Below are 12,690 nucleotides of genomic sequence, written 5' to 3' on the forward strand. Positions count from 1 at the left end.
GTGTAGATCAGATTTAGTGTTACTAGAGCAGCGACATGATCCAAAATATCTGATATGTCATGTTTGGATGTGAAACTAGTATTTTATTTGGCTGAATACTTAGTACATTGACACCAGAAAACAGTCATTTTATTTTTTACAATTTCAGGAGTGTAAACATAAAAGTACAATTGATAACCCCTGTTTTCTCCTATTACATACATAATGTACCCTTTTCTTTAATGATATTTACAGAGAAATCCTGAATTATCACACATGTTAAATAACCCAGAGTTGTTGCGTCAAACCATGGAGCTTGCCCGTAATCCATCCATGATGCAAGAGATGATGAGGAGCCAAGATAGAGCCTTAAGTAATTTGGAAGTAAGTGCTTAACAGAAACTACTGCTTAGCTGAGTTGGCAGAGTAATTAAATAGTAACAGAGCTCTTGGCTTGAACCCAGATAAACCCTGATAAGGATTATATTTTCTCAAAGTATTATTTAAATTTGTCTACATGGTCAGTGCATTTTTATCATCATGGTAAATTTATATGATTGAAATTATAATTGTAATTGTATTGTAACAAATATAAAAAACACTTTCCTATTAATACTTTCTAATCTTTGATATTTATTGTCTTTTTTATATTAATATAATAATACTTGAATAATGGTTGATTTCAGAGCATCCCAGGAGGTTACAATGCTTTACGGAGAATGTATACAGACATCCAAGAGCCTATGATGAACGCAGCTCAGGAACAGCTTGGTGGAAACCCGTTTGCAGCTCTTAGTGGAAATTGTAAGTGTCATCAATTTAACACTACCATCTCAAGATGTGTTTCAGTTGCTTGCATTATCCATTTTTTGAGTTTACAATTATCCCATCAATACCTGTGTTAAATATCCATCCAGATTAATGTCTTGTGATTGGCTGATTTTGAAATGAAATTGTTTCTGCAAATGTGGCAGTCAATGTCGGGGCATATCAAGTGATATGACCCTTGTCAAATTGTGAAACATTACAATGAGTATTGACTTAGATCTTAACTAATGAGAATTATTTTTAGATCCTAACTGAATAGATGTCATCAATAGAAATTGGTGAATGTATAACATTAGTTCATCCTTCTTTACCTTCTCAACTAACAGCCATCTTGATTCACAGAATAAAAAAAATATCTGATACTGTTAATGAAGTTTCCTGGAAATTGGGTAGTACTTGTATTTATGTGTAAATTTGGCAAGCACAGGGTAGTAGTATAAACTACCGGACCCCTTACACGGTGGAATTGGCCAATGAAATGTTGTTACCTAATTAATATTTATGAGGTATATTAATGCAATATACACCCTGTCAAATAGAATATCTTGTAAGAGTGTGGTTTACTAATTTTTACTTGTGCTATCAGTTGTAAAAACAAAAGCTTCTTTATAAATCAAAATATTTTTTTTTTTAATAGATTAATACCCCAAAATTTTAACAGTTGTATTTTTTCTTTCCTTTAGCTTCTGGTAGTAGTTCTTCGCAGCAGGGTCGAGAAAACACAGATCCTCTACCAAATCCATGGGGTGGTGGCAGGACAACACCAGCAACGCCTGCTACAGCTACCACAACATCCACTGCGTCATCAACATCATCAACAACATCTACAACACCACCACCACTACCAAACCTAAGTGGAGTTCAACCTGGACCAGGTGATGGATCCTTCTTTACAGTTTGCTTAGAAATGAACAGAATAGTTGTTGTTTATGAATTATCATAGTTTATATGTGTCTTGTGTGTTCATTCCATTCACTATTTCGAATAAATTAACATAATATATCAGTATTCTTTTGATATTTCATTTTGAGTCAGTTCGTTCATGTTACTCATCCCTGACCTTTTAAAACATTTTATTTACTAATCCTAATTATGAAAATCACTTTTCTCTTAATTATGTAAATCACCACCTGTTAACACCTGTATTCCACCTGTCTACAGGCATCTTCAACAGTCCAGGAATGCAGAGCATGATGCAACAGATGCAAGCTAATCCGCAGCTGATGCAGAACATGATGCAGGCACCATACATGAGAAGCATGATGCAGAGCTTGAGTACGAACCCCGACCTTGCTTCACAGGTCAGTAGGCCGTAGTTATGGTTCTTATGGTAAAGCCTAACCAGCACCTAATGGTTTTCAGGTTCATGGAAAACCAGTACCCAATTTTTAAAGTTTTCATTTTCATGGACAACTAGTGCCCAATGTTTATCAGTTTTCATTGTGGAAGAACTGTATTAATGTTTGTACCTTTGAAAGAGTATAAATATTATTTTTTATTTTGTAGGTTTTGGCATCTAATCCAATGTTTGCAGGAAATCCACAGCTTCAGCAACAGATGCAGCAGATGATGCCTCAATTCCTACAGCAAGTAAGTCTGTTTATATGGACTGTCGTTATGTATATCTTCACACCTCCTCCCCCCCCCCAGTATTTAAATCTGATCATCAGGCCATTGAAATGTTTTTTACTGCTAACTGAAATTACCAACATTAAAAGAAAAAAAAAAAGAAGTTAGCTGTATGTTCCATGTACTAATTTATTTAACATTTTATAGATGCAAAACCCTGAGATGCAGTCAGCGATGACAAATCCAAGAGCCATGCAAGCAATCATGCAAATTCAGCAAGGATTACAGCAGCTACAACAAGAGGCTCCAGGTCTTATGCCTGGGTAAGTATATTACCAAAAAATCCATATACCTCGTGTACAAGTCTCAAATTGTCCACATTCATCACTTAGGCTATTGAAGCTGTCTTTAGCCAAAATTTGACAAAAATTGTTAAAAATCATTAGCCAAAACTTGCTGACTGGACATGGGGTCCAACATTTTCGACAGTGGAGTCTGAACCAAGTGGACGGGTTGGATCCAGAGATGTACAAGGCGGGGAGGGGGGCGCAGGAGAGATCGAGACAACACTGCTCTAAGGGGTCTACAGTATTTTTGAAACGCTGAAAAATAAACCTCTTGAGGCGTTTTTGGGAAAATCAATCATTTCTTTATTTACTTTTCAAAAAAAGGGGGTGGGGCCCTTCCCTTAAATCTACCCCTGCCTCGGTGAGGGTACCAGAAAAAATCTCTGGTAGGTTTGGGGTAGGGGGGCTGGTAAGAGGAAAAAATAACGTTATTTGATAGGCAAATTAATAATTAATTAATTTGCTGAATATAGCCCTATCACCAAAGTTGAAAAAATTACATAGACCTAGGCCTATACAGTATTTTTTTTTTAGTTGTGAACAATATTGGGGGTGGGGAGCTAGCAGTGGTTTACTAGACTAGAGTATATTCAAAATTGGCTTGGGGCCCAATCATCCACACCAGTTGGGCCTCATCGCCTGTCACCCGAAGTTTTTACCGCGATAATCAAGAACGTACATGGTCTAGGCTGGCCTTGCTTGCGAGATTACTCTCTCTACAACACAAGTACGTACACTGTGTAACTAACCGACCCATGCAGCACATTCTTAAATCATTACACAAATTAAAATGTATTTTCCGTATTCGACGATAACACAAAATCACTGATTAAATTATTATTAATGATACTAGGCTATCTCTTTCGACCATTATCACATCATGTTTTAGCGGAAAAACCCCCCAAGCTAGTGCTGCCTTTAGTCTACGTCATACAGCCGCTGCCTTGCATCTACCGCGTTAAAATAACAATTGCAAATAAAAAATAACTTGTGAGGCACGCAATGACGTTTGCAGCAAGACTACTCATACAACAACACAAATAAGCGTCGCATGGAGTTAGCGAAAAATGGAGCTCAAATGAAAAAAATGATGTATTTTAGCAGGTATTTAAAACTTTTTTTATTTTAGGCTTTCGCTGAAATGGCTAAAGCAGTTGATTTTTTTTTCGCCAATCCAAAATAGTTTTCGCCCATGGCGATTTGGCGAGCGATTAGCGTGAGCCCAGCCCGTGTGTTCATACAAGTTAAATCCCGATGCAGGTACCAGGAACTGAGGGTTCGTAAAGACGAGGTTCTACTGTACTCGCTTTTTTTCATAGTGCACAAGAGCCATTGTATACACTGGGCCTACGGTTTATAGTCTTTATCCAAGAAGCCTTGTTCTACCATCAGAACCATAGACGAACGTGCCGTTCGAACCGGTGCCAATATTATGGCTGTAGGTTGCGACGCCCCTGCTAACCGCTCGGCCACCTCGACTCACTTTAGATGATCAATCTATAATAAAAGTATACATAAAAATCAAAACTATCATTGACATCTAATCTGAATCCTGGTCTATTAAGCCAGTGCATTAACTTTCAGCATTTTTTTTTTGTCTAGCGTTACCGGACTACCAACAGCAACTGTAACAACTGCAGCTCCTACTGCCACCACCACCACTACTAACACAGCACCATCATCAGCCACCACCACCACCGGTACAGGATCTGGGGCGCCACCTCGCATGGGCAATGCAGACCAATGGACCCAAATGATGTCAACGATGATGCAGTCTTTATCTACAAGTGCAAACACCGGTCAGGTGAGAATTATCTATATCAGCAATTGTTGGTGACCCGCTCAATGGATATCAGTGTTGTATTGAAATGAAGCTTTCTTCTGTCTTTGCTGTCACTTTGTATCCCAGATAAATGTGAAATACAAAATGTTACAACTTTCTTTTCGTCAATTTTATAGCCTGTTGTGAATATGTTCATAGTCTATAATATAATAAGCTTTCAAAATACATTTATAACTCACAGGCCAGTATGGACAGTGAGGTATTGTGATCATGTGGGAAAAAATGCGTCAACAGTTGTAAAATTCGCTTATTCATTAGTTTTTAGTGTGATGTAGTTAAAAATTTTGTGGACCTCAGTAGAGGTTCTTTTTTGAATTCACAAGATCACTACTTCTCTCACAGTTTTAACTCAATGTATCCCAGGTTGATTATAGTGAATGCTTTAATACTGGCCAGTAAAAGTTGTTCAGGGATTTTCATAATTATTGTGGGAAACATCATTTTGGGATATTTATATGTTAATAATTTCAATATTGTTTAGCTTTGAAGTTGCTCAGAAATTTTAAAAAGTTTAAATCAAATTTTATAGGTAATTGTCCGTTTTGAACTCATTTGTTTTTTTTTTATCCTCTTTTTTGTGGTTTTAAAACTTGCAAATCAAATCCTTTCTAAGCTGGTGAAAAAAGTGGACGTTACCAATCAAATATATGTGTTTAGCACAGTTAACCCAAAAACCCCGCTTTTAAGATGGACAAATTATTATTCTTCATTGGGTTATTTTTTTTGTACACAGGCATCTCCAACGGAAAGTTTGTTTTGGGTTGGTTCAATTTCGCTTTAATGTCTGCCTTATAAACTAGATAAAGCTAATGTTTATTAGGCCTCATTTTTAGAGTAACATCTCTCAATTACGTACCCCTCTGTCCAAACATATTTCGTAAACCAGAAAGTTAATAATCCAGAGCTTGATTTTTCATAGCATCTCAGTGGTGAGGGTAGACCTACGCTAAATACAGTAGTACAGGGCTAGATAGGCCTAACCCCTCCATGAGAGCAATTTTTGTCAAAAATATGACTTGGATTTTACTGTTTTCTGGAACAAAATAATATTTTATAGAAGCCAAAATTATCTGTACTCACTGTGAAGTATTCATTTTAAGTAATTTCAGAATGAAAACTTTACAATAGCAAAAACGAGTGTTATTGTTCTCTTCATAAACCATTCATCGAGAACCATTCGAACAGTGCCCCCAATGAACAAAAAGTGAGATTTTCTATTCCTATTGTACAGTAGCTGCCTGAACAAGCTTACTCAGCTCAAAATTGAGTATCTCGGCTGAAAACTATCGATATTTCTTGCTTTATACAAAGTTTTATGCCAATTTATTTGTTTAATTGTTTTCTTTTTTAGCTGATGTAACATTATATATTATTTTTGATGACTTTCAAATACAATTATAAGGTTTGGGCTATTAGCCCTCAAGTTTTGATATGAATTAAACATACTGAGTAATATACCTGCTCCTGCCTTTCAAATAATAAAATTTTATTGTTTTTATATCAGGCTCCTGAAGATCAATTCCGAACTCAACTGGAGCAGCTAGCGACCATGGGTTTTGTTGATAGGGAAGCTAACATAAGAGCGTTAACAGCAACTGGTGGTGATGTAAATGCAGCTATTGATAGGCTGATAGGGGGCGCCAGCTAACCATCCATCGTGTTAAATTTGTCTAGTCTTGATGTATAAATGGATATAGAATATGTATGTTACAAGGTGTATTTGCTTCTAGACTATTGTATCAACAAAATTGTTTTAATTTTTTGCCTCAAATAATAATATTAGACAAATAAAATAAAAATCATTGTAAAATATAGTATAGAATGTGAACGGGCTGCAGATGACGTGAATGGTAATGTTCACTAATGGTGGTAGCGATTGGCGTCTACCTGCCAAATCCATTCTAAGGATTTCATGATCATCAAATGTTATTCTTTAATTTTGATTTTAATAATATTTTATAATAATTCAGAATTATTGTCATTAGTAAGGTTTGAGCCTTGCAATATAGTACAAATGCTAAGTTCACACAGACAAGTTAATTAGTGCTATGTGTAGGGTAGCACAGGTCTTGACACATAACATTAAAGGGCGCTGTAAATGATTGCAGACCCCAGTCAAGGTGCTTTGGCAGCCATGTTTTTTAATTTTTCCCAGATTTCCTTTCATGGTCATGTGATCGTCAGACTATGGCATTTACTTTTAGCACAAAGACTTATAACAACTGTAATATGTTTATGATAATATTTGGAAAAAAAATATTGTTTAATTTAAGCACTTGACTTTCTTAATGGTTACACATTTGATATTTATTTGTGTAGCATGAAATTAGCTTCTAAGACATAAAAAAAGTTACTGTAATATGTTATTTGTTAGCTGCAATTTTATTCTTAAAGTGGTTAACAAATTGTTAGAGTTGAAGGATGTCTCTGGTCTTTTAGTTATCCTCCTCCTTTGACATGTGTTTAACATCTAATAACAATTGATAGTTATAGAATTATCAACTTAGACTACAGTAGCATCTATATTCAAATGGAAGATTGCTTCTGTAATTACTTGTCCTTATTTCACAATGGCTTGGTTGCTGCCTGCCTTGCATACAATATATACAGAAATTATTTATCGCAGTAAAATAAGATTTAGAGGTCCGAAATGTAAACTGAATGTTTAAAACATATATTTTTAGTTGCATATCATCATTCAGTTTTATTTTGTGACCACACTTTGGTATAATGAACTTTGCTTTATATATATATATATATACATATATATACACATATATATACATATATATACACATACATATATATATACACATACTGTACATATATATCGTCACTGTTTTCACAAAGAGACACAAACTTCAATTTCGATGAAAACAACGTTTTGAGAAAAACGTGTTTGAAGTGGACTACTTCACAAATCCGTAAATTTCACTATCAAGATAACGGAATTTTTAGTATTTTTTTACATATGTTTAAAGATAAAGCATTAAGCAATCCAAATGCGTAATTTATTTTTCTTTTCTTAACTTTAATCAACCTGTTAATTAGCGTGAAAAGTATATATAAATCAAGATAGCCATTAACACTGTAATTATATATAAATTAACAAAGAAAGGTAAATACAGTGTTCGAATAAAGGACATGATAATATATAATATAATTTAACAGTGTTAACGGATATCTTTATATATAATATATATATATATATAGCTGGATTTAATATTTAAGGTAATATATTTCAAATCATTTATAAGTTTAGCAGATCATAAAATGACATTGCTGCTAAGGAATCAAGTGATATTTTAATGTCAAGAGATATTAAAATTGTTTTCATAATTATAATTTCAATTATCATTCATTGTGTAGTTGGCAAATTAAGTATACAAAGTGTATATTTGAATCATGGCCATGGATATTGTTCCCATGATTTTACATAAATCTGAGGTTTTGATTGGTGGAGCTGTCTTGACCCTTAACCTAAACTTCAGTTTCGCTATCTTAATGCACTACAGTATGTCAGAAGAATAACTATTGCGTATTTTAATGGCTATACAGTAACTCTATTAGGTGTACAGTATCCTCACGGTTAGGTTTGGAGTGCGCCCTCATGAATCTTCACAAGGCATAGGCGTTGAAAGTGGTTAAGTATACTCTGCCTATAGTATAATATACATTAATCTTAAATGGCATTTTTTCTGGAAATATAACCATGTGAATATATAGAATCTGTTATGATTAAAAAAACATATGCTACTGTTGTTTATATGCCATTTATATAACCTTTTTTTAATATTCTGATAACTAGGTACCACTCATTTAATAACTATTTCATCTGTTCAGAAATGTAACTTGATATCAAGAGTTGTGCTAGCATTTTTAATGATAAAGTTGATCTTTTGTGCATAAGCTTTATGATAAAATATGTACATTTTGAAAAGATACATATGAAGGAATTTTGCATTTCTTTATTTTAGTCCGTATTCTCCTGGTTTAGGAGGTTCAGCTGGCATTTGTTTCATTTTTTGTCATTGTTTGACCTTGTTTGACAATGAAAATTTATCAATTGTGACCTAAATATAAACATTTATCAAACATGGAGCAATGGAAAATATTAATTTGTTTATCTTTGTGCAACTTGATGTTTTTTGATTTAATGTTCAGTTTGATTTTGCCGCCCCGTGTATGAATCACACCGAATCAGCCTCATGCAATTTGTTTTCGTAGGATACTTAAGAATTATCCATAACCATCTTACAGAACATATTTTGCGCATGCGCTGTTTACAAGTCTGTATAGGCCTAATACTGGTCGGTAGTAGTACTGTAGTAGGAATTTTGGTCTCAAATGTTCAGAACATAGGCCCTGCATGTTTCTATTTGCTCTAATGTAGTATTTTGCCCAAAAGTGACCAGAACTGGCATTTCTGACCTTTGACCCTAGATATCCAGCATATCCATATCTCAAAAACGGTTAGTTATAGAGACCTATTTTTGGCCTCAAATTGTTCAGAATATGCATGTTCTTATTTGCACTAAATGCAATATGTTGCCCTAAAGTGAACGGAATAGAAGTTTGACTGATATCATACCTCATAACTGTTGGTCGTAAAGACACCTAAGTTTGGGCTCAAATTGTTTGCAAAACATACATAGGCCTATATCTATTTGCACTATGCAACATGTCTAAAAGTGACTGGAAATGACATTTCTTACCTTTGACCATAAGGACCAGGGAACAGTAAAATTTCACTGTTCCCTGATAAGGACCATATAGCATATACATACCTCTATAGCCATTGTTGGTCATGGCGACCTTATTTTGGCCTCAAATCAGAATGTGAATGTTGCTATTTGAACAAATTCAAACAAAATCGGAAATGACATTTCTGACCTTTGATCCTACAGTAGGTACCCTGTAGCATATGCATACAGTAAAAAATTTTGATCTCAAATTTGTTCTGAACATACATGTTCTCTTTGCTCTAATGCAATATTAAGAGAGCTTTCCATTTGTGCGACGCTAGAACAGAATCACTCATGCGTGACCGTCCTACCTGGGGTCCTCTACGTTCTCTGCATACGTAGATTTGGCCAAATTGCGTTCCAGAATCTACTCGTCGAGGCGACCTTAACGTTCTCGCATGCGCAGATGAGTGTAAATTACGTTCTACGTCCTACCGTTGTCGTGCAATCGAAAGCTCCCTTGTCCAAATGTGACTGGAAATGACATTTCTGAACTTTGATAACCAGCATACTGTATCAATCGGAACATACTTTAAATGTTTCTATGTATTTGTCTATAGTGAACAGAAGTGATATTTTTGACCTTTGACGTTAGGTACTGTACCTTGAAATATCCAGATCTTCCCAAATTTAGAGACTTATGGTTTGAAATGCCAGAATAAGCATCTATACCTTCACTGAAATTTCTGTCAATAAAATACCGAAAGAGCATAGATTAGAGCATATATAGGCCTATATCTGATATATAGAGATGTGAATTATGTTGGTTATCTAGGATCAAATGTCAAAAACGTCATTTTCGATCACATTTGGATAAAAAGCAAATACTGTATACACATGCAGTATTTCCCAAACAAACCAAAATTAGGTGTTATGAACAACGGTTATGGAGATATGCATATATGGTACATTGAAAGTGCCATTTCTGGTCACTTTCAGACAATTTATTTATTTATGTTCAGAACATACGCCTTTGGAACAGCGGCACACACAAGAGTGGTGCGTTCAGCTTAAATTACAAAAATATAAAAATTAACTTAAGAATTAAGGAGCACACTTCAACACAATCATTGATAAAATATGCAAATACACACGGAAAATACTGTACATAAAAAATAAGACAACAAATTAAAAATGTATACCATTGAAAATTAAGGTATGGAGTAACTTTTATACAGGCATAGGCCTACTCCTAAACAAATACTGTCTGTTATGTATAATTGTATGGGGTCGCTCCCAAATATCAGCACTTTCAGAAGTGCACAAACATTATGCTTGGGGGGGGGGGGGAAGACCAATTTATACGCTTTTACATATGCGTGAAGTTCTATGAACAAATTATAGTGCAATTATGGATGTAATGTAGGCCTACATTAGCTTGTGTACAGGTGATCAAATATAAAAAGACCACCTCCAATTATTGTAGACCACTTTTCTACGGTCCTGGTTGAACTCATATTTTTTAACATAGCTGTTTCCTCCAAAGACTCCCTGTATTTAGAGACCAAAGACCATATTCCATATTGAATAGCAATTGGACGTTGATGATTGTATTTTAGTAATGGAAATTTTGGGTAGAACGAGCGCAGGACTTGACGTGTGGCTATACCAAGAAATGGTTTATTAAGAATTAGTAACAGCATACAGTAATCCATTATAAAACACTTGGAATAAAACATTCAATCATGGTTTTGGCAGACCCAACTGGAAATTTCGCCTTGCAATATGTAGTGAATTTAATGGAGTTAAAAAAAATAAATGATGATGATATGACCAGTGAACAGTGAAATTACAATTTCACTGTTCCCTGACATGACTGTATATAGTACATCAAAATAGTACACAGTATAAGATTATGTTTTGTGTATACTGTTGTATTTTATGGTTCTTTATTACATTATAGACAATGATTATAACTCGTATACTAAAGAGAAGAATTAATGTAAAATATCATTAACTGTTCACCCCGGGTTCCTGTAAGAGGGAGTAGGTTGAGTCTACAGATGGAATTTAGCCTTTTTTAATTCAAAACCTAATCAATTAAATTATGGTCTGTCAAAAAGTGGTCATGTTTCAACCAACCGGGTGTACGGTCCTGAATTATTTATAATAGGCCTTGTACTTAATTATTTATTTATTGCCAATTAGGGCGGCTGATTCTAGTATGGGTGAGGATGCAGCCTGCCGAGGCCCCATACATTTTTTACAAGAACATTCGTTTGTCAAGCGTCGTATAGTGCTGGGTAGTTGTAGGAGGGGGGCCCGTGTCTTCTTTGGGCTCATTTGAACTTGGAACTGTTCCCCAGAAAGCATACAGCTCCATATAGTAAAATGCTGGGTCGTAGTAGGAGGGGCCCCTACTGCCAAAAAGTATGTTTGTGGGATTTTGATCTATTTAGTTTTTTTTTTTAATTATTGAAAAAGTTTACCGTATCGTCAAGGCGTTGTAACAGAGTGTTGGGTAGTAAAAAGAGGGGCATTGTAAATACACAATAAATGGAATATTCGTAACCAGGCCTATACTATATGTAATGACACTATAAATCAGCACGCTCTAAACATATCGTGGGAATATTTCCTGGTTCTTACGACTTTGCTGAGTAAGGTATTGTAAAATGTATTATCTCATGTTTTTTACTAAATGTTGTAAGTATATCATACTGTGAAGTTGTTTCCTTCCTTTTTCAACCTGTATCCTTAAATTATTTTTTTTAAAATGCACTTACTATATTTGGGTGTCTGCCCTATTTTAAAGGTGTTCTCTTTTATTTTAATACTATTCTAAATTCATCTGTTAAAAAAACAGGATGAATAAGGTTCACCCTTTTGTAAAAAGACCAAAGTTGGTAATAAAGTTTTTGCTGCGATTAGTTCTGATTTTAGGTAAACTGGCTTTTTTTTTTTTTTTTTTAAAGAAAATGTATTTCCAGTCTAGTTTTAAGATGTTGAAATAAATGATTAAAAAACGAATATATTTTTATGCATTAAAAATTAACGTTGGCCTATTTTTTCATACGCTACAATAAGTAGATGTTGATGCGTACATGCAGAACAATGCGTATAAATACAGAACAAAATTACACGCGTTATCTACACGCGCAAATTTTTCAAACAAATGGAAAAGAACGTTCATCATCATCATTCAGAACAAACAACAGAAACACATACAACGATGCACTCATGATTATGTTCATCCGATCATATTGTACATTTACACGTACTCCCAGGTAAGACATTTGTTTTAGTTTGTTTTCTAAACGTTAATTATTCTTTATTTCATATAAAGAGATTTTGGAAATCACTTAAGGTCCGATTCGATTTCGAATTATGAAAAGTGTAGGCTGTGGCACCGAGACCTCTGACGATTAGTGCCCAAAAT

At 34.6% G+C, this 12,690-nt stretch overlaps 1 protein-coding gene across 1 annotated transcript in view; it reads left to right on the forward strand.

The window, feature by feature from the left end:
* LOC117119811 (ubiquilin-1-like) overlaps positions 1-7,699 on the forward strand; it is a 14,017-nt gene extending 6,318 nt beyond the window's left edge. The window contains exons 6-13 of the mRNA XM_033264739.1: positions 235-363; positions 666-783; positions 1,491-1,682; positions 1,969-2,108; positions 2,314-2,397; positions 2,584-2,699; positions 4,326-4,527; positions 6,071-7,699. Coding sequence (XP_033120630.1) covers positions 235-363; positions 666-783; positions 1,491-1,682; positions 1,969-2,108; positions 2,314-2,397; positions 2,584-2,699; positions 4,326-4,527; positions 6,071-6,214 — 1,125 coding nt within the window. The 3' untranslated portion in view covers positions 6,215-7,699. The remainder of the gene's footprint in view (positions 1-234; positions 364-665; positions 784-1,490; positions 1,683-1,968; positions 2,109-2,313; positions 2,398-2,583; positions 2,700-4,325; positions 4,528-6,070) is intronic.
* The last annotated feature ends 4,991 nt before the right edge of the window (positions 7,700-12,690 follow it).

This window comes from Anneissia japonica, unplaced genomic scaffold (genome assembly GCF_011630105.1).
Source record: "Anneissia japonica isolate Jap-2015-1 unplaced genomic scaffold, ASM1163010v1 scaffold724_len3256291_cov202, whole genome shotgun sequence".
Classification (NCBI taxonomy): domain Eukaryota; kingdom Metazoa; phylum Echinodermata; class Crinoidea; order Comatulida; family Comatulidae; genus Anneissia; species Anneissia japonica.